This window comes from Erythrolamprus reginae, chromosome 4, assembly GCF_031021105.1.
Source record: "Erythrolamprus reginae isolate rEryReg1 chromosome 4, rEryReg1.hap1, whole genome shotgun sequence".
NCBI classification, from domain to species: domain Eukaryota; kingdom Metazoa; phylum Chordata; class Lepidosauria; order Squamata; family Dipsadidae; genus Erythrolamprus; species Erythrolamprus reginae.
In genome coordinates, this window is record NC_091953.1 from 25831563 (window position 1) to 25854533 (window position 22971).

General features: G+C 38.7%; 1 protein-coding gene across 1 annotated transcript in view; it reads right to left on the bottom strand.

The window, feature by feature from the left end:
* The window catches only part of LOC139166403 (vascular endothelial growth factor receptor 1-like), a 121772-nt gene that overhangs the window by 77681 nt on the left and 21120 nt on the right, over positions 1-22971 (bottom strand). The window contains 3 exon segments of the mRNA XM_070749871.1: positions 8098-8222; positions 17732-17955; positions 20233-20329. Of these exon segments, the coding sequence (XP_070605972.1) occupies positions 8098-8222; positions 17732-17955; positions 20233-20329 (446 nt within the window).

Below are 22971 nucleotides of genomic sequence, written 5' to 3' on the forward strand. Positions count from 1 at the left end.
AGAAGAGAAGAGAAGAGATGAGATGAGAAGAGAAGAGAAGAGATGAGAAGAGAAGAGATGAGAAGAGAAGAGAAGAGAAGAGATGAGAAGAGATGAGAAGAGAAGAGAAGAGAAGAGAAGAGATGAGAAGAGATGAGAAGAGAAGAGAAGAGAAGAGATGAGAAGAGATGAGAAGAGAAGAGATGAGATGAGAAGAGAAGAGATGAGATGAGAAGAGAAGAGAAGAGAAGAGATGAGAAGAGAAGAGAAGAGATGAGAAGAGATGAGAAGAGAAGAGATGAGAAGAGATGAGAAGAGAAGAGATGAGAAGAGAAGAGAAGAGATGAGAAGAGAAAAGAAGAGAAGAGAAGAGATGAGATGAGAAGAGAAGAGAAGAGATGAGAAGAGAAGAGAAGAGATGAGAAGAGAAGAGAAGAGAAGAGATGAGAAGAGATGAGAAGAGAAGAGAAGAGATGAGATGAGATGAGAAGAGAAGAGATGAGATGAGAAGAGAAGAGAAGAGATGAGAAGAGAAGAGAAGAGATGAGAAGAGATGAGAAGAGAAGAGATGAGAAGAGATGAGAAGAGAAGAGATGAGATGAGAAGAGAAGAGATGAGATGAGAAGAGAAGAGAAGAGATGAGAAGAGAAGAGAAAGATGAGATGAGAAGAGAAGAGAAGAGATGAGAAGAGAAGAGATGAGAAGAGATGAGAAGAGAAGAGATGAGAAGAGAAGAGAGAGAAGAGATGAGATGAGAAGAGAAAAGAAGAGAAGAGAAGAGATGAGATGAGAAGAGAAGAGAAGAGAAGAGATGAGAAGAGGAAGAGAAGAGATGAGAAGAGATGAGAAGAGAAGAGAAGAGAAGAGATGAGATGAGAAGAGAAGAGAAGAGATGAGAAGAGAAGAGAAGAGATGAGAAGAGATGAGAAGAGAAGAGATGAGAAGAGAAGAGAAGAGATGAGATGAGAAGAGAAGAGAAGAGAAGAGATGAGATGAGAAGAGAAGAGAAGAGATGAGAAGAGAAGAGAAGAGATGAGAAGAGATGAGAAGAGAAAAGAAGAGAAGAGAAGAGATAGAAGAGAAGAGAAGAGATGAGAAGAGAAGAGAAGAGATGAGAAGAGAAGAGAAGAGATGAGAAGAGATGAGAAGAGAAGAGAAGAGATGAGATCAGATGAGAAGAGAAGAAGAGATGAGAAGAGAAAGAGAAGAGATGAGATAGAAGAGAAGAGAAGAGATGAGATGAGAAGAGAAGAGATGAGAAGAGAAGAGAAGAGAAGAGATGAGAAGAGATGAGAAGAGAAGGAAGAGATGAGATGAGATGAGAAGAGAAGAGATGAGATGAGAAGAGAAGAGAAGAGAAGAGAAGAGATGAGAAGAGAAGAGATGAGAAGATGAGAAGAGATGAGAAGAGAAGAGAAGAGATGAGAAGAGAAATGAAGAGAAGAGATGAGATGAGATGAGAAGAGATGAGAAGAGATGAGAAGAGAAGAGAAGAGATGTAGAAGAGAAGAGATGAGAAGAGATGAGAAGAGAAGAGATGAGAAGAGATGAGAAGAGAAGAGATGAGAAGAGAGAGAGATGAGAAGAGAAAAGAAAGAGAAGAGATGAGATGAGATGAGAAGAAGAGAAGATGAGATGAGAAGAGAAGAGAAGAGAAGAGAAGAGAGAGAAGAGAAGAGAGAGAGAAGAGAATAAGAGAGAAGAGAAGAGAAGAGATGAGAAGAGAAGAGAAGAGAAGAGATGAGAAGAGATGAGAAGAGAAGAGATGAGAAGAGAGAAGAAGAGAAGAGAAGAGAAGAGAAGAGATGAAGAAGAGAAGAGAAGAGAAGAGAAGAGATGAGAAGAGAAGAATGAGATGAGAAGAGAAGAGAAGAGATGAGAGAGAAGAGAGAGAAGAGAGAGAGAGAAGAGAAGAGATGAGAAGAGATGAGAATGAGAAGAGATGAGAAGAGATGAGAAGAGATGAGAGAAGAGATAAAGAAGAGAGAGAGATGAGAAGAGATGAGAGGAGAGAGATAGTAGAAGAAGAGGAAGAGATGAGAAGAGAAGAGATGAGAAGAAGGATGAGAAGAGAGAGAAGATAGAGAGAGATGAGAGAAGAGATGAGAAGTGAGAAGAGTTGAGAAGTGATGAGAAGAGAGAGAGAAGAGGTGGATGAGGATGAGAAGAGAGAGTATGAGATGAGATGTGAGTTGAGAGGTGAGAAGAGATGAGAGAGATGAGATGAGAAGAGAGAGATGAGAAGAGAAGAGATGAGAAGAGATGAGTTGAAGAGAAGAGATTAGTGTGAGAGATGAGATGAGATGAGAAGAGAAGAGATGAGATGAGGAGTGAGAAGAGATGAAGATGAGAAGAGAAGAGAAGAGATGAGAGAGATGAGAAGAGATGAGATGAGATGAGAGAGAAAGAGGATGATGAGATGAGAAGAGAGAGATGAGAGAAGAGATGAGAAGAGAGAGAAGAGAAGAAGAGAGAGATGAGAAGAGATGAGAAGAGATGAGATGAGAGGTGAGAAGAGAAGAGAGAAGAGATTGAGATGAGAAGAGAAGAGTGAGGATTAGAAGAGAGAGAAGATGAAGAGATGAGAAGAGAAAGAGATGAGAAGAGATGAGAAGAGAAGAGAAGAGAAGATATAGTTTGATGAGGAGAAGTCCAGGAGAGACCATGGTAGCAGTGTCACAATATCTCAGCGGTCAACCTATTCTCCAGAACACCTGAAACTGAGGGTAGAACAAGAAGCAAGTGGGTGGGAACTAAACAAGCAGGGAGTAATTTAGAACTAAGGAGAAATTTCCTGACAGTTAGAACAATTGATCAATGGAACAGCTTTCCTCCAGAAGTTGTGAATGCCCCAACACTGGAAGTTTTTAAGAAGATGTTGGATAATCATCTGTCTGAAGCAGTGTAGGATTTCCTGCCTAAGCAGGGGGTTGGACTAGAAGACCTCCAAGGTCCCTTCCACTTTGTTGTTGTTATTATTATTATTACATGTCCTTCGATCCCTTCATCCCTTCCTAGTTCAACCCAGTTTAATCTTACCTCTATTTAGTCACCTTAAGCATCTGATAAATTGAGCTTTAGATCAAGAAAGCTTTAGTGGATGGTGTGGAGAGGAGGCGTGTGAATGCATGTTCATGCGCACACATTCCAATAAGTTTTGACTCCTGGAATCTAGCCGGACTAGACCTTTCCGTTTCCTTTGGCATTGTTTTTCAGAGGTGGTTTGTTTAGAAATAATAGAAACATAGAAGATTGATGGCAGAAAAAGATCTCATGGTCTATCTAGTCTGCCCTTATACTATTTCCTGTACTTTATCTCAGGATGGATATATGCAGTGAAGGGCTACCAAAGTTTTTACTACCAGACTGTGGGTGTGGAATATGCCAGGATACCCTGCACTTTTTTTCAACATATTTCAGTGCAAATTGGGTGCTCTGGGGTGGAGCTCCATTTTTGCTACCCTACTGAGTCCGTCCGTCCGTCCAGGCAGTTGCCCACCCCTGGATATATGTTTAAATTCAGTTACTGTGGATTTACCAACCACAGAGTTTGTCCTTCTCTTCTCCCTAGGACTGAGACAAAGCGACTGGCCCAAAGTCTCTCAGCTGGCCTTTGTTTCTAAAGCAGGACTAGAACTCTCAGTCTCCTGATTTCTGGGAATGCTTTACTACACCGCTTTGCAAAAGCTTATGCTTTTCAATAAAATACGTTCGTTGGAAAAAAGCGATATCAGATTCCGCTGAATTTTTAATCTGTGCTGTTAGACTATTTGTCAGCTGTAATCACTTTTGTACAAATCAAAAGAATTCAACAACTGGCTCACAATCCTCACGATGATGATGATGATGATGATAATAATAATAATAATAATAATAATAATAATAATAATAATAATAATAACGACTGGCATAAGCCAGTGAAAGTGGTCCCAATGGTACTTGGCACGCTGGGCGCAGTACCAAAGGATCTCAGCGGACATTTGAAAACCTTCGGAATTGACAAAATCTCCATCTGTCAATTGCAAAAGGCCGCTTTACTGGGATCGGCAAACATAATTCGCCGCTACATCACGCAGTCCTAGGTGCTTGGGAAGTGCCCAACTGGTGATGAAATACGAAATCCAGCATAGTGATCTCTTTTGCTGTGTTGTACTGACATAATAATAATAATAATAATAATAATAATAATAATAATAATAATAATAATAATAATAATAATAATAATTTATTAGATTTGTATGCCGGTCCTCTCTGAAGACTTGGGGTGCCTCACAACAATAATAATAACAGTGTGACAGTGTAAACAAATCTAATATTTTAAAAGCGTCTAAAAACCCCATCATTTAAAAACCATGCAATACACGCATACATAAAAGTATAAAAGCCTGTGGGAGATGTCTCAATTCCCCCATGCCTGGCGATACAGGCGGGTCTTAAGTAATTTGCAAAAGACAAGGAGGCTGGGGGCAGTTCTGATCTCTGGGGGGAGTTGGTTCCAGAGGGCCGGGGCCACCACAGAGAAGACTCTTCCCCTGGGTCCCGCCAGACGACATTGTTTAGTTGATGGCACCTGGAGAAGGCCAACTCTGTGGGACCTTATCAGCCGCTGAGATTTATGTGGCAGAAGGCGGTCCCGTCTTTTACAATTTACTTTACTTTAATTGGATTTGTATGCTGCCCCTCTCCAAGGACTCGGGGCAACTCACATCATATACAAAAACACAATAGTACAATTCATCCAATTAATATACATAAAAATAATCTTTTAAAAAATCTAACTTTAAAAACTTTCATTAACATTCATTCAATAAATCATACGAAGAACATTCGTTAGTCAGTGGGAAGATCTAATAACCCCAGCAACAGAGATGAGTTTTTCAACTCTTTCGAAAGGCAAGGCAATTTACATCCCTTGTAAATATTCTCTAGGTCAGTATGGGGAACCTTTTCAGCACCAAGTGCCGAAATGGGAGGGGTCATGGGCGCAGGGGGCGGGAGTGCCAGAAATCGGAAGAACAGTTCCCTGGCGCGCACATGCGATCCCGGAAGCTGAGCTTTCGGTTTCCAGATGTGTATGAATGCCTTATTTTGTTTGGGTTTTTTATTAATTTTTTTAATTAGTTTTAATTACAATATAGGACTCACACAACATAAAACAAGTGTTTTGTGAATTGTGCCCACCACCAGACAAACATTCATATCCCATCACCAAATCGGGGGTGTTTCTTGTATAAACCATTTTAACCCAAGAGCAAAATATCTATTTACATATTATAAAGTCATTCCAATTTGTTTCTTGTAGCTTGGTCTCGGATTCTACTCGCCATATATCGTCTTACCTTGTCCCATCGTCCCATCAGTTGTCGCAAGTCAGTTTCATTAACCAAATTCACCCTTTTGTCCATAATCTCAAACTGAATGTGGTCCACCATGTACAGGTACCAATTTTGCATTGTCCATTTTGTCACATCCTTCCAACCCAAGACTATTACCGCCTGAGCGCTTTCTATCGCTGCTTGTTTTATTTCTCTGTATTCTCCCATCTCATTACTTTTGACTAATACTGACATTTCCTTAGTAATTATCCATCTTATATTTAACATCATATTAATATCCTCTTGCACTTTTGGCCAAAAATTCTGCACTACTGGGCATTCCCAAAACATATGCATAAACACTCCTTTATCTTGGCACCCATGCCAACAAATACCCTTAACATTCTGCTGAAAGTATGCGAGTTGAACGGGTGTGTAATACCACTTATGTAATATTTTCCTTCTCATTTCCTTACTTCTTGTATTCTTAGTTTTCCTTATTTTCGGGACTGCCTTCTGCCGCACGAATCCCAGCGACCAGTTAGGTCCCACAGAGTCGGCCTTCTTCGGGTCCCGTCGACTAAACAATGTCGTCTGGCGAGACCCAGAGGAAGAGCCTTCTCTGTGGTGGCTCTGACCCTCTGGAACCAGCTCCCCCCTGAGATTAGGATTGCCCCCATCCTCCCTGCCTTTTGTAAACTCCTTAAAACCCACCTCTGCCATCAGGCATGGGGGAATTAAAACATCTCCCCCTTGCCCATGTTGTTTTGCCGTTTGATTGATTGTGTGCTTGATTTTTATATATATATATTGGGATTGTTTTATGAATTTCTTAACTTAAAATTGTAATTGGATTGGTGGGCATTGGATTTTGTCACTATGTACTGTTTTTACTATTGCTGTGAGCCGCCCCGAGTCTGCGGAGAGGGGCGGCATATAAATCCAATAAATCTAAGCTAATCTAATCTTATATTCTCTACTATATTTTTCATCTCTTGCGCCTCTACTTGTATCTCATTTTGCCACCATTTAGTCAATCCTTGGATCACGTCCCCATCAGACTGCACTAACATCTTATATATGATGTGCATGAATGCCAGTCACTTTGTCTTCTGATTTCTGGCATGCACGCGTGCACGAAGACCAGTTGGCCAATGTGCCTGTGAGCGCTGGAACCCAGAAGAGCAATGAGCAATGGTTGGCATGCCTGGAGAGATGGCTCTGCGCACCACTTCCAGCATGTGTGTTATAGTTTGTCATCACTGCTGTAGGTTGATAAAACATTGACAGTTCTGCTTTGCCTGTGCTGACTAGCTATGAACTACAGTAATACCTCGTCTTACAAACCCCTCGTCATACAAACGTTTTGAGATACAAAACTGATTCTTTTTTGCCTCTTCTTCCAAACTATTTTCACCTTACAAACCCAAGCCACCACCACTGGGATGCCTGCCTCCGGACTTCTGTTGCCAGCAAAGTGCCCATTTTTGCGCTGCTGGGATTCCCCTGAGGCTCCCCTCCATGGGAAACCCCACCTCCGGACTTCTTTGGTTTTGCAATGCTGCAGGGGAATCCCAGCAGTGCAAAAACGGGCACTTCGCTGGCAATGGAAGTCCGGAAGTGGGGTTTCCCAGCGAGGGGAGCCTCAGCGAAATCGCAGCATCACAAAAACACGGAAGTCCAGAGGTGGGGTTTTGAGGACTTCCATGTTTTTGCGATGCTGCAATTTCGCTGAGGCTCCCCTCGCTGGGAAACCCCACCTCCGGACTTCTGTTGCCAACGAAGCACCCGTTTTTGCACTGGTGAGATTCCCCTACTGGGATTTCCCTGCAGCATCACAAAAACATGGAAGTCTGGAGGTGGGGTTTCCCATGGAGGGGAGCCTCAGGGGAATCCCAGCAGCACAAAAATGGGTGCTTCGACTGGCAATAGGGGTGAGTTTTGGGCTTGCCAGTATTAATCGCTTTTCCATTGATTCCTATGGGAAACAATGTTTCGTCTTACAAACTTTTCACCTTACAAACCTCGTCCTGGAACCAGTTAAGTTCGTAACACGAGGTATCACTGCATAAGGAAAGGAACGGAAGCGGTGCAGGCAACACCCAGCCTCTGAGTCCACTTTGCTGGTATCTAGAGACTTTAAAGACCCCACAGCAAATCAACAAACATTCAGCAATGAGGTTTTTCACCAGATTTCACGCAAGTTAACAGATATGGTGAGATGGAAGGGACTCCAATGGCAATCAGAGAGAAATATAAAATATCATCAAAAGACAGATTAGAACACATTATTTGTAACCAAACAAGTTAATAGGCAGGTTTTGTGTATGTAAACCAAGTGACTGTATTATGCAAGTCCCATCCCTTTTGTACATGCCCTGTGACAATGCAAACACACCCAAGAGGACGAGAACTTGTGACACATAGTTGAGATGCTATTACATCATTCATGAAACCAGCAATGCTCTACAGAGACTGCTGGATATATTTATGGATGAAATGTAATATAGATTGAGCAAGTTTCACAGTTCTGCCCCAGGTGTTACTACCTCTCTACAGCAATAAATAAATAATTAGCCTCTTAACTACAGATGTTTTTCCTATCATTATAATGCCTTTTAGAAAAGTTCCCATCGACTCTAAGCAACCTGAGCGAAAACTGAAATATGCCAATGATTCCATCTAAACGGAATACTAACACATCTAGCAAAGGTTGATGCATTAAATGCATTTATCCGAATCAACTGATTTTAATTAAATAAATAATGAGCAATGCATACAGCAAGCAATAAAAAGAGTCTACCTTTATTAATTTAACATGGATATCAGGTGCTGTAACTCTGCAGGGGACGATCAACTGCTTTCCATCAATTGCTTGTATACTTTTCGGTATATTTGTATGTAGCTTGATAAATGGGTTTTGTGTGTCTGCAATATGAGTAGAAAGTCACAATAAATGACATAAGAAAATGCCAACAAACACAACCAAAATCATTATCTGATGAATTACATTCCCCACTTAATTTTGCCATATAGTGATTTATCTCATTTACATGCATTAATTACCAAAAGTAATGGAGAAAGGGTTTTTTTAATTGGGAATGCAAACCCTTTCCTGGCTTATTGATGTACAGTATTCATCTTGAGTTTATTCCTCAAAAAAATGTGGAAAGACTTCAAGCAAGTGTTTCAAAAATACATTTGAATGGAATAATATTGCATGGTTAAAATGAGAAGAGAAAGGAAGGGGGGGACCCCTAAGTATCAAAACAACCCAACATTTCCTTTTTTTAATATCATCCGAGGAAAAGACAGACTTTAAAAAAAAAAAAAAAAACTTCTATTCTGCTTTGTTTTGCAGGATTTACAAAAACGGGTCAACCAAGATGTTGTACCTCCAGTGAAATGTTGCTGGTTACTACTCCCTTAAGGCTCATTCGTCCTTGTCACGAAATTAAAAGCTATTTTCCAAAAACAGCAAATGTTGCATAGCAGTTTCCTGTATGTATAACCTGCAGGCCATTTTAAGTACAAGGAAGAACTGCCTCAAGACTCTAGACTTTATGTCACCAGTTGTTGCTGCCCATAGTGTACTAGTGGGGGTCACTGTCATCTTCTGAAGAAATGACAGGAAAGAGATCCAGGATACGAAAACCGTTTTCATTCTAAGAATCATGTCCATGGTCTAGTCGCAACCAAAGGTGACAGTCATAGATTAAAAAACAGCCTTGCCTTTTTTTTTGGAGAAGAATGTTAACCCTGCGATATATCTTCCACAGTGTGGGTTCCTTCTCTTTAGAAATCAAAAATATATATTTTAAACCCAAAGATCTACTTTTCAGATATTTTATGTGAATGTCTCGGTGCTATCCAAATAATCTATCGAACGTAAGATAATGTCAAATCTTCAGGGATCTTCAGGGATACAATTCACTCAAGATTTCCTTGAATTGAAAACTTTTGGAAGATGGAAGCCAGTCAGTGGCCAAAGTTTTTGTCCAATTTAACATTTCATTCTTGGTTTTTTGTTTTTCTCTAAAAAAAAAAGTTAGACCAATTTTAGGACTTCCGATAAAGCTACTGCATATTTCCTATCTAAGTTTGGCAGCTTCTCTGCTGAAATTTGGTGGTGCAACTACAGGTAGTTCCAGAAGCTTCAGAGCTGATATTTGTTCTGGACACAATACTAAATCATTAATTAAAATGTGAAAATTGCAATGGCTCACTTCACAAAAACATGTTGAGCCCAAAACCACATACTGGTTTACTGTGAAGTGTGAATTTGGCTGCTACTAACAGTTGTAAGTTCAAAACTTTCAGAAGTACATTTATTGTATTTTGTATTGTATTTATTTTTTCAAGCATGTATTAGATAACAGATATGAGTATAAACATGATTAGTAATACATGAAATATAATACATAAAATGTATAAAAGGGAACATTAGGACAGGTATGGTAGGCACACTGGTGCACTTATACATGCCCCTTCAAGACCTTTTAGGAATGGAATGAGGTTGACAGTAAACAGTCTAAGGTTAAAGTTTGGGGGTTTGGGGAAGAAACCAAAGTGTCAGGTAATAATAATTAATAATAACAATTTATTAGATTTGTATGCCACCCCTCTCTGAGGACTCGGGGCAGGTAGTGCATTCCAGGCATTGATAACTCTGTTACTGAAGCTGTATTTTCTGCAATCAAGTTTGGAGCGGTTTACCATAAGTTTGTATCTATCATGTGCTCATCTATTGTTGTGGTTGAAGCTGAAGTATTCATTGACAGGTAGGACATTGTAGCAGATAATTGTATGTACTACGCTTAGGTTGGATCGAAGACGGAGAAGTTCTAAGTTAAACCAAAATTTCCAATCTGGTGGCATAAGGTATTCTATCGCTAACAGAGGAGTGGAGGACTCTTCTTGTGAAATATCTCTGGACTCATTCAATTGTATTAATGTCTGATATGCAGTGCGGGTTCCAGACAGTTGAGCTGTATTCAAGAATTGGTCTAGCAAAAGTTTTGTATGCCCTCGTTTGCATGTCGCTAGTAACTCTTTTGAATTAGATTACCGGTATCCTTCCCAGCGGATTGATTTTTTTTTTTAAATCTTCTTTGTTTTTCTTTGGTTCATTGTCTCTATTGCAGGAAGTGTTAAGTGTTCAGACAAGGAGAACATTCTTCCTCTCTGCCAGATCCTGTTTCTGCATTTGTAAACATTTGTTCTGCATTTTTAAATACTACAACTTGCCAAAATGCTGGAAAAGCTACACAAATCGCCATGATAGGAAACAATTCCATCTTAGTTGCAATCTTAATTTTAAATATGTAGTCTTCCAGGAAATAATAATTCCAGCATACTTGATGGTTTTTTTTATCTATTCCTATAATTTTTTTTCACTCGACCAGCAACTCTGCCCTATTTTATCTCAATTACTATGACTTTGTTTCTGCAAACAAAGCCCAGAACAATTTATTTTATTTGGTTACATATTGAAAATGATAATTAAGTACGAAGTTGATCATTTGGGGGAAATGGTATCCTTTTCTCTATCACATAGAAAAAAGAACTGCAGGCATTTAAACGTTTTCTACCATTAAAAGATTTATGTATTTTTCGTAATATAATTTTTTTTATCATATTTATTCTACAATCAATAGCAAGCAAGTGAATACTTGGCATAGAAAACCTCTTAATTAAAATTATGTTTTCAGAAAAATGGCCCTATAAAAATATTCATGTTACAAGTTCAAGTGTAAGAAAGTAAATCCCAGGACTTGAAAACTTTTACCAATTCCATTTCTATCTGAACCAAACTTTCTACCAAGGCAAAAAATAAATAAATCACTAAGTACACATTCCATTTCAGAGTATCTTTTTAGAAAGTATCTTTCTAAAATAAAACCATAGACTTTGCTGGGACTCTTTCTGCATCAGCTCCATGTTACATAAATATAAGTTACTTATGGCTGAAAAATTATCTCAAAACTGGACTTATTGTAACCATCATGGAGAATTTCAGTTTTCAGATACAGTTGCTGCTTCTAGACTGATAGATATTACAAGACTATATCACTCCAATATCTCTTGGTCAAGTGGCTTGTTTTTGTACCTTATTGTTCTTATAATCAATCATTTCCCCCTAAGTTTCATGTAAGTTTAAAGCATGTTATTTACTTACAAATAATTCAGTCACATGATCTATATCAGAAATTTAGCTTCAGGGAATTTCAAACAACTGTGACTTTGAGGCAGGTGTTCTATTAAATTTTGAGATGCACCTCCTATTCTAAGGCAAGGTTGGATTTATATATTTTGCCTTTCAATATTTTAAACTACAATTCCCATAAAACTTAGTTGGGGCTGTCCTACAGAAAAAGTAAATATCAAGTTGTATTTTTTGTCAGTTGAACGGAGTGTTGTAATCTGAATATAGGGGCTGCCTGGGAATGGGCTAAAAAACAAAAAACTAACTCAAAAATCATCTACTGTGAGTTTCAAAACTTTTTTAGTGCTTTGCATTATGATACTAGACTCCCAAATATTTGGTGAAAAATTGATGACAGATTTTGGTAAAATATTAACATTGATAGAGCCAAAATTTGTAGTTTTGGTATCTTGGAATAAAAAATTGAGGACTGAATAAAGCCATAACAAAATATCTTAATATTGCAATATTAAATGTACATATTATAATGCAATAATAGTATAACATGATTATTAAAATTACATTCACATCCTTAATTAATTCCTTATACGCTGGCATGTGTGCACTTATACTGATCTAGAGGTAGGGATTGCCTTGGAGTGAGCTAGACCCAAACTAAACTGGAAATTACAATAATTTTCCAACAATTATGAGGTAATCAAGACATGTCTGTGAATGTCCTGTTTTCACTGTACAGTCATTTCTTGGGAAGTCTTCAGCCTTGGGAAGTCTTCAGCCTTCCCACACTTTAATTAAACCTCTGTGGAAGCTATCATGAGGGAATTGACCTTTTTTCATTTAACCAGTGGAGTGAGCAGGAGAGCTTTAGAGTGACAGAAAGAGGTTTAACAGAAAAACACCCTAATCTCCACTATGAAATTGTAAAATGTCCTCAATAGAAAATTTAAACACATTCTCAACACCCTGGTAGAAACCTGACATTTTAAGACGTTGCAAACGAGCGTTAATGGAGTGAATGGTAATGAATGTTTTTAATTATATTAGAACTTTTAGGGTTTTTTAAATTACATTAATTGTACTGTAAAGTTTTCTTTGATATGTTGTGAGCCGCCTCGAGTCCTCGGAGAGGGGCAGCATACAAATCAAATCAAATAAAATAAATAAATAATCAGTCATAGAGTTGAAATCTATGGGTACACAGATCTTTAACACAATTCAAACTGTTGGTAATGACCTTTAAAGCCCTACATGGCATTGGACCAGAATACCTCCGGAACTGCCTTCTACCGCACGAATCCCAGCGGCCGATAAGGTCCCACAGAGTTGGCCTTCTCCGGGTCCCGTCGACCGAAAAATGTTGTTTGGTGGGCCCTAGGAGAAGAGCCTTCTCTGTGGTGGCCCCAGCCCTCTGGAATCAACTCCCCCCAGAGATTAGAATGGCCCCTACCCTCCTTGTCTTTTGAAAGCTACTCAAGACCCACCTATATCGCCAGGCATGGGGGAACTAAGACATCTCCCCCAGGCTTTTTTATATTTTATGTTTGGTATGTATGTGCTGTATGGTTTTTAATTGTTGGGGTTTTTTGTATATATTTTTATTATTAGATTTGTTCCATTGCTATACTGTTTTTATTACTGTTGTGAGCTGCCCAGAGTCTTCGGAGATATTATTTAAAGGCTGTTTCACTGCAACAGAGTAAAATGTTCCTTTAGAGCACATTACTAAGCAATGCAAGGAGGAGACAGATGGTATAGTGGTTAAGGCACTGGGGACACCCAGATCTAGTGCATTATTTCATCATGGAAACTCTCTTGATCAGTCTTTCTCAGCCTCCTCAACTTGAAGTTGGTACACTTTACCTACTCCTAGATTTCTCAATTCAGTCATAAACTGATGAGGAGAAGAAACACTGACTTACTGGCAGGTATTTTGGTACCACCCACTCAGTGAAGGGCCATAAATTTTTTTACTACCACACTGTGGGCATGGGTTATTTTGTGGGTGTGGCTTGCTACCCATGTGACCAGGTGGGAGTGGCTTGATGATATGTGGCTGGGGGGGTGGCTTAAAGGTCATGTGATTGGCTTAAAGGTGGCCAACTTGATGTCTCTCACATCAAAGGTTTAGGGCTTAGGCTGCCTGGCCTCGAGCCTAAAAGAGATATAATTTCCCTATCTATTTACAATCATTGAACATCCAAAATATACTATTTAATTCTATGTATATGTGCCATATGTGTACATATGACACACAGGCACACAAAAATATACATTATCTACTATATAAACTGTATGTGTACATACACACATGCATGCACAGTTTTTTCTAAAATTATACACATTCAACCTCATTTACTGCGATAGGAAAAACCCAGAGCCCAAAAGGGAAAAAAAGGGAAAAAAATCATTTTTTTTCTGCATAAATGGCCATACCCGTAGGAGCCCATCACTGCACTTACTCCCCTCAGCCTGTTCTATCACACAGTTGCTGTGAAGTGGGGGGAATTAGGCAATGACAGCACTTTGTGTGATATCTTGAGTAGCTAGGATATAAATCTAACAAGTAAAATGGAACCTTTACTTCAAATCTACTGAGTTCCGTATTGCTTTGCTCAGACTGGCCGATTTCAACACAATAGATTGGTTGAGCGCGCAGACATGCTTCAGGTAGGAACATCACTAAATTGAACCAGTTTGATTGCTTCTGAGAGGAACACTCTAGGATCAATTGTCAGCATTCCGCACAGGGGAGAAATGCTACTGGTTCAGCCCAATTCGGGCGTACTGGTAGTGGTGAGTGGCGGTGGTTCACAGAGCCAGTAGCGGCAGCAGCACAAGGCTCCACCCACCCATTTTCTTTTTTTTTTTAACCCTCTGCACATGTGCAGAAGTTGAAAAAGCACACCCATGTGAACGGAGAGAAACATGCTCACTCGAAGTGTGCATTTCCAAACTGGTAGGAAAGTAAGTAGATTTCACCACTGTCTCCAATGCAGTGTTCCCTCTAATTTTTTTGGGGGGTGGGCGGAAAAGTATAGTGTCTGAGCGGCAGTCCCTTTGGGACTGGGCGGCACAGAAATAATAAACAAACAAACAAACAAACAAACAAACAAATAAAAAACCCACCCTGTTTTGCCTCAGAGAATTTCAAAATAAAATACTGTACTGTGTGTCTATAACAGTGAGCTCATAATAGGGCAACTCTATCAATATCAAAATGCCACTTAAATAGTTGAGCTAGTTTCAAACTAGATTTTGATTTTCTTTCTCTCTTCCTCACTCCCATTCTTTTTCTTTCTCTTTTCCTTCTTCTCTTTTTTCTATCTATTTCTCTCTCTTCCTCTCTCTCTCCTTCCCTCTCACTCTTTCCCTCTCGGCTTCTGGGCAGGTTTGGAAAACTCTGAGTTGATGATGATTTTTAAGTGAGCGATTGCTCACTGCTCAGCTTAGAGGGAACTATGCACCAATGTATGGAAAATTGTGAATTTGTAAGGATAGGATTTAAGCATTCCACCCCCACCAGGTTAAAAACAGTGTGAATGTTCGTGTCAAATATTTCTCTTTTTTCCAGTTCAATTTCTCAAACAACAAATAGAGCTTCATCTTATAAAAGATACAACTGTCCATATATATAAACCGAGTAATTTAATTTATTAATGAGGATAGGTTGAAGAAAGTTATATATATATTTTTTAAAAGTTGTATTTGGGACATATATGCATCAAAGGAATTAAACAAATTAAGATGAATAAAAAAATAAATCTGGAAGAATTTAATGGTTAACAATTATTCAAATTAGCACAGAAGGGGACTTTATACCAGGAGATGTTGCAAATAAATGATGCAAAGTTTTATAATTTTTTTGGAATACAAATGCATTAATAATATCCAAATTATTTATTTTATTTTTTTTTTTTATTTTATTTTATTTTATTTTATTTTATTTTATTTTATTTTATTTTATTTTATTTTATTTTATTTTATTTTATTTTATTTTATTTTATTTTATTTTATTTTATTTTATTTTATTTTATTTTATTTTATTTTATTTTATTTTATTTTATTTTATTTTATTTTATTTTATTTTATTTTATTTTATTTTATTTTATTTTATTTTATTTTATTTTATTTTATTTTATTTTATTTTATTTTATTTTATTTTATTTTATTTTATTTTATTTTATTTTATTTTATTTTATTTTATTTTATTTTTTGTTTGTTTATTTATTTATTATTTATTTATTAGATTTGTATGCCGCCCCTCTCCGTAGACTCGGGGCGGCATACAATATAATATTGTAAATAATATTTGGTAACCACTATATAATGTACCACTAGTATGGGCACTCAAAAAAACTTATATTATACTAAAATATATGTACTGTATATATGTATACATACTCAATGGGAATTCTTTAAGACTAATTCTTTAAGACTAATGGAAGGAAAGTATTTCTAATAATTTTATAAAGACTGTATCTTTTACTTTGCTTTGATGACAATAGAAAAGTCACATAGTCAAGATTGTCAGGATTATTTTCTAGAGTAAAGTTGATAAATGGATATGAGTCAAGTATCATCAAACTAAATGATAAAGCATCATTTCCTAAACATCCATAATATTGCTTCATGACATTCCACTGTTTTTTCTGTTGGCAATGATTTGGTATTTCACACCTTTTGGTTGAGATACATATTCAGCATCATCCTAGCAAAGACATTACCAGCTGTTTACTTCATACATGGTTTAAATAATACTTTAATCATTGTCTTCTAAAATACTTCTGGTCTGCTTCCTTTCAGATAAAGCTAATGAATAATTTTAACATTGCATTTTATCCAACACCACAATAGTATATCTATTGCAAGAGGGGTGTGACCACCTCCTAATCCTTATTAAAAATTCTAAAGAGAGCCAAATTGGGTTCATAAGTTTAACTATGAGACAAAAGTCTTAACTAAGGGACAGAATACCTGCAGGTTTAACACAATTGTCCTGCCCTAATATTTGTTGCCTCTATACCCACAAGAATATGCTCCTGAAACAAGTGGTACATTATTAAGTTTCAGCAGAATATTTTTCTTCTTCTTCAAAATAAAATTCCCAATAGGTTTAACTAACTTCTTTTTCAAAAACCTATTAAACTGCTTCTAAAAGAAGACACACACCCCCAATAATCACTAATTTTGACCCTGCAGTATTTATTGTCAGCTCACTTAGTTTAATCCTTATTCCCAGAAAGTTTTAGTGCAAACAAAATGTCACATCCAGTTTTAATACAGTAGGATTAGCATCTACTGTACTAAATAACAGGCATCAAGTATATTTATTGCACTGGCCATTTAGAATTTGTGGCTGTATGGAGAGGATTTTGTTTTAAAACAAAGAATTGGGAATTGTTTTGCTACCATCATCTAATTTCAGTTTGGAAGTGTGGGGCATTTGATTGCATCTTCCCCTTACAAAGCCTGGTTAGCTGTTGATCTATAATCACACATTCACAAATTACTTTGGAGTCATGGAAACAAAAATGGTTAGGAAATCCAGTTGAAGGTCTTCTACACCAGTGTTTCCCAACCTTGGCAACTTGAAGATATTTGGACTTCAACTCCCAGAATTCCCCAGCCAGCAAACGCTGGCTGGGGAATTCTGGGAGTTGAAGTCCAGATATCTTCAAGTTGCCAAGGTTGGGAAACACTGTTCTACACGACATCCGTTTTGGCCCTAAGTGTCCAAGCACAGAGTGAGTCAACATCTTCGGCTAGTTTCTCTTGTGTTAGAGCAAATGGGTTACAATTCATGTATAAATACAGTGGCACCTTGGAATTTGTTGTTAATGAGTTCCAAGAAGTGCAACAAGTACTTAAAATGGCAAGTGTCAAACAAGTAATGTGACTTACCACATGACCTCTTTTTTTTCACCTGGGAGGACTTCCTGTCTTTTCCTTTCCTATGTCACATGACTTTCCCAAAATGACCGACTTCCTGTCTTCCCTCTGTGGCCAATCCCTTCTTTGACAAAACTTTTGCAGTGACCTCCTTGGCATGACCAACTTCCTATCTGCAGCCACCCCTGTTTTCCTTTCGTAGTATATAGACTACCAAAGAAACAACGAGTACTGGGATAACACTTTTGCATCACAATGGGTTGAGTACCAAATTTGATGAGCTTTGAAGCACTCGAGTACTGGGATACCTCTTTATGTCTTTTCCCCTTAGCTATTGTAAAAATGCAGCAATTCATTATTTTTTTAAAAAATCAGATCTTACCATTAATAAATACATATATTTTAGATGCGATCTTCTTTTTTACTTCACTCGAAGATGGGTATTTGCAACTGTAATATCCCGTGTCGGTTGCTTGAGCTCTGTTCAAAGTAAGGCTGCTGCAGAAATGCTTGTTGTCCCTTCCACAAGCGTAAGTCATCGTATTCAACCGGTTGTCATTCCTACTTAGAGTTTCAGGCAGAAACCAAGAATGGGGCACATCTCCACTGCAAATTCAGGTTAAGAAAAAGGGTGAAATTAGAATGAACTTTCTAGCTTTCATTTTGATTACAATTAGCTATTTGTGATATTCCCTGCTATACCTCTACTTAAGAACTTAATTCTTTCCATGACCAAGTTCTTAAGTAGAAACGTTCTTAAGCAATTTTCCCCATAGGAATCAATGTAAAAGCAAATAATGCGTGCAAAACCATTAGGAAAGAAATAAAAGCTCGGAATTTGGGTGGGAGGAAGAGGAGGAAGAAGAGGAGGAGGAGAGTCGCTGCCGAAGGAAGAAGGTGAGGTGAGTGGAATCAAAAAAATCCAAAACTTTAAGGCTTAAAAAAAAAAGAGGGACTCTGAGGGGGTGAGGAGGAGCACGCGCCTCCGGTACACCCGGCACGAGGCTGCCTCCCATACACTGCCTCCCATACACTGGCTGCTGCTGCTGCTACCTGCTGCCTCTTCCTTCCCATGTTGAAGGGCTCCCCTCTCCTCTCACTCACTTGCTTTGTAGTCTGCGCCTATCCTTCGCTGTGGTGACTCCTTGGCTGCCCAGAGTGAAGGGAGCATTTCTTTTCTCTGGGCGCTGGCAGAGGTTTATCCCCTCTCCTCCAAGCGCCCAGAGAAAGGAAAATGCTTCGTTCACTCTGGACTGCCAAAGCCTCCTTAAGCGCCGTCGAAAGGCTCCTCTGGCAGCCCAGAAAAGTCCGAGATGGCTGGGATTAAAGGGGGAATGGCAGGAAACTGGCCAGGCCTTCGTGCCGCTCTCAAATTTCCTGGGAAATTTTTCCGGGCTCGAGTTCTTAAGTAGAAAATGGTTCTTAAGAAGAGGCAAAAAAAATCTTGAACACCCAGTTGATATCTAGAAAAGTAGAGGCGTTCTTAGGTACCACTGTATTCTGCAAAAGCAAAAATAACACAAAGCAAAGAGCCCTTCCGTGAAGGGTCTCTCTTTCACCCAAGGTGTGCCAGGTCATGGGTATATGATACCTCTATCCAGTGAAGGGCTACCAACATTTTTACTACCATACTGTGGGTGTGGCTTATGCAGGATGCCCTGCATTTTCTTTCAACATATTTCAGTTCAAAATGGGTGCTCTGGGGTGGAGCTCCATTTTCACTATCCCATTGCATTCATCCCCTTCCAGGCAGTAGTCCACCCTTGCCTCTATCAGAGGTGGCTTCCTCCCGGTTCGGAACAGTTCATCCAAACTGGTAACAAACCTGCTGGTGATGTCACAATTTATTTATTTATTTTATTATTTATTAGATTTGTATGCCACCCCTCTCCGTAGACTCGGGGCGGCTCACAACAGCAATAGAACAATTCATAACAAATCTAATAATTTAAAAACATTTTTAAAACCCCATTATTAATCAGACATACATACAAACATACCATACATAAATAATAATAATAATTATTATTATTATTAAATATTATTATTATTATTATTATTATTTAATTAAATTTGTATGCTGCCCCTCTCCGTAGACTCGGGGCGGCTCACAGCAGTAATATAAAACAATATACAATACAAATCTAATATTTAAAAACTAAAAACCCATAATTTAAAAAACAGGCACACAACATACTATACATAAGCAATATAGGTCTGGGGAAGTTATCTCAATTCCCCCATGCCTGGCAGCAAAGGTGGGTTTTAAGGAGTTTACGTAAGGCAAGGAGGGTGGGGGCAGTTCTAATCTCCAGGGGGAGCTGGTTCCAGAGAGTCGGGGCCGCCACAGAGAAGGCTCTTCCCCTGGGAGAAGGGGAATGATGTTCTGATGTCACAGAACCAGTTCGGTTGATGCCAGTCTGTGGGCACCGCCATCTTTTTTTAAATTTGGGGGGAAAATTTTTATTGGGAATTTTTTTGAGGGCGGGGAATTTGTTTCTGGTTTTTTTCTTCTGCATATGCACAAAAGCCAAGTTTCCAACATTGCGCATGCATCGCCATTTTATTTTTGGCTTTTCGGGGTGGTTGAAGCGTGGCCATGAAGTGCGGTCACGTGGTGCAGGAGGAAGTGAACCAGCAGAGAGGTATGTTAAAACTCACCCCTGACCTCTAGGCCACACTGAGTGAGGATATCACTTCCCACTGATACCAAGATTTACATTTTTGGGGTGATTTGGAAGCAGGGGCAGTGTCAGCACTCTTTAAACTTCGGTGCCTTGACCAATATTTACTTAGGCTTAGCCTAAAGTTATCCTGCATCCAAATTTAAGATTATAGTAACCAAGGGACAAATGCAAAGATCAGTTCAATCGAGCGAGTTACCTGCACAAAAGGTTTAAAGTATCTCCTTTTTGTATGACATGGTGCGATCCTGTTATGTTTAATTTGGGACCTTTCCATTTGAATGCTGAACTAGATCCTGCAAAGAAAACAAACATATTAGGAAAATATAATTATCTTTCTATTGCTTCCTAAACGCATGCCTCCATCTAAAAAGAATTGGATTTTCAAAGTCAAAAACCTGAAGGGATCAGAACTATTATTATTATTATTATTATTATTATTATTATTATTATTTAGATTTGTATGCCGTCCCTCTCCGTAGACTCGGGGCAGCTTACAGCAATGATAAAAACAATATATAATGACAAATCTAAGTTAGAATCTAAAATAACAATAATACATTTAAAAAGTCTAAAAAACAAGAAACCCCAATATATAAAAACATACATACAGTCATATCATACAGAAAAAAACTACATAGGCAGGGGGAGATGTTTCAGTTCACCCACGCTTGGGGGCAGAGGTGGGTTTTAAGGAGTTTACGAAAGGCAAGATGGGTGGGGGCAGTTCTAATCTCTGGAGGGAGCTGATTCCAGAGGATTCTTGGATGTGGAAACTTTTTTTAAAATCTGTACTTGATGATACTTTCTTTAAAATGTAAGAGAAAAACAAAAAAAATATAAAATCATCATAGAGATGAGCAAGTGGTAATTCTCGTAATCTATAACCAAGATTGGCTTTACAGTAGGTTTGCACATTGGTTTTTAAAAAAATATGTTTTACTGAAGCAAATTCAATAGTAAGGTTTACATATATTGTACGACCATCCATTCTGTTCCTAATTCTCAGTGAATTAGTTCACACATGACAATGATCTCACATCAAACTTGTTAACTTGATGTGTAAATTCAGTCATTATTTATCAATGGAACATTACCAACATCTAAAACCATAATTAGTTTTGTTTCCAGTGATGCAGGCTATAAAGAAAGATAGTTTACCACATAGCAACAATGATTTTTATGGTTGACCACAAAGTCAGCTAGTTATATATATGGGGTTTAGCATTTTTATCCACTTATTGAGTCCTTCCCAAAGGTCTGGAACATGCAGATATTGTTCATTGATGGTGTTAAAGGTATCATCATAGGATATAAGCTATTCCAAGTAAATTTATTATTATGTGATGGTCAACCACAATTAAATTCAGTCTAAGACTGGTGGAAACTTAATAATTTAAATCCTTACCAAGCACCTAAGACAGTCATGGCGAACCTTTTTTCCCTCGGATACCAAAAGAGTGTAGGCGCGCACGCTATCGCACATACGCGAGTGTCCACACCCACAATTCAATGCCTGGGAAGGGCGAAAACAGCTTCCTACACTCCCAAGAGGCCCTATGGAGGCTGGAAACGGCCTGTTTCCCAACTTCTGGTGGGCTCAGTAGGCTCGTGTTTTAATAATTAATTAATAATAATTTATTAGATTTGTATGCTGCCCCTCTCCGTAGATTCGGGGCGGCTCACAGCAACAATAATAACAATATAACAAATCTGATACTTAAAAGCATCTAACGCCCATCATTAAAACTATACAACACAAGCGTACCATACATAAACTATATAAGCCCGGGGGGGTTGTATCTCAATTCCCGACCTTGCCTGGTGACTTAGGTGGGTCTTCAGCAATTTACAAAAGGCAAGGAGGGTGGGGACAGTTCTAATCTCTGGGTGGAGTTGATTCCAGAGGGCCGGGGCCACCACAGAGAAGGCTCTTCCCCTGGGGCCTGCCAGATGACATTGTTTAGTCGACGGAACCCGGAGAAGGCCAACTCTGTGGGATCTTATTGGTCGCTGGGATTTGTGGGACAGAAGATGGTTCCAGAGATATTCTGGTCCGATGCCATGTAGGGTTTTGCCCTCCCTTGCATGAAGCCGGGGGAGGGTAAAAACACCTCCCCCCCATCTCCCTGGAGGCTCTCTGGAAACCAAAAACACCCTCCCAGAGCCTCTGTGCAAGCCAAAAATCAGCTGGTTGGCACATACATGCATGTTGGCGCTGAGCTAGGGCAACAGCTCACATGCCAGAAAATATGGTTCCACGTGCCACCTGTAGCACCTGTGCCATAGGTTCGCCATCACTGACCTAAGAATTAGTATAGTAGCACCTAAGAATATAAGCAATTTTTTGGAAAATTAATATGTTCAGGGCTTATAAATTCAATATTTCCAGCTATCAAGGGAAGTCCTTTAGGCCAGTGTTTCCCAACCTTGGCAACTTGAAGATATCTGGACTTCAACTCCCAGAATTCCCCAGCCAGCATTCGCTGGCTGGGGAATTCTGGGAGTTGAAGTCCAAATATCTTCAAGTTGCCAAGGTTGGGAAACACTGCTTTAGGCATTGCAACAATAGCACTTAAACTTACACACTGCTTCATAGTGCTTTACAGAACTATTTAAGCAGTTTACAAAGTTAGCATATTGCCTCCAACAATCTGGTTCCTCATTTTACTGACCTAGGAAGGATGGAAGGCTGAGTCAACCTTGAGCTGGTGAGATTCAAACTGCCGAATTGCTGGCATCTGGCTGTCAGCAGAAGTAGCCTGTGGTTCTGCATTATAACTACTGCACCACCACAGCGCAGAATAAAGGTTCCAATCACAATTGATATAACAGATTTCTTTTTCCATAAACTATTTGAAGTTCCATAAACTTCCATCTCTGAGTCGAAATATTTTATAACTTTTTCCAATTGTTTTCCCTTACTTCTAGCATCACC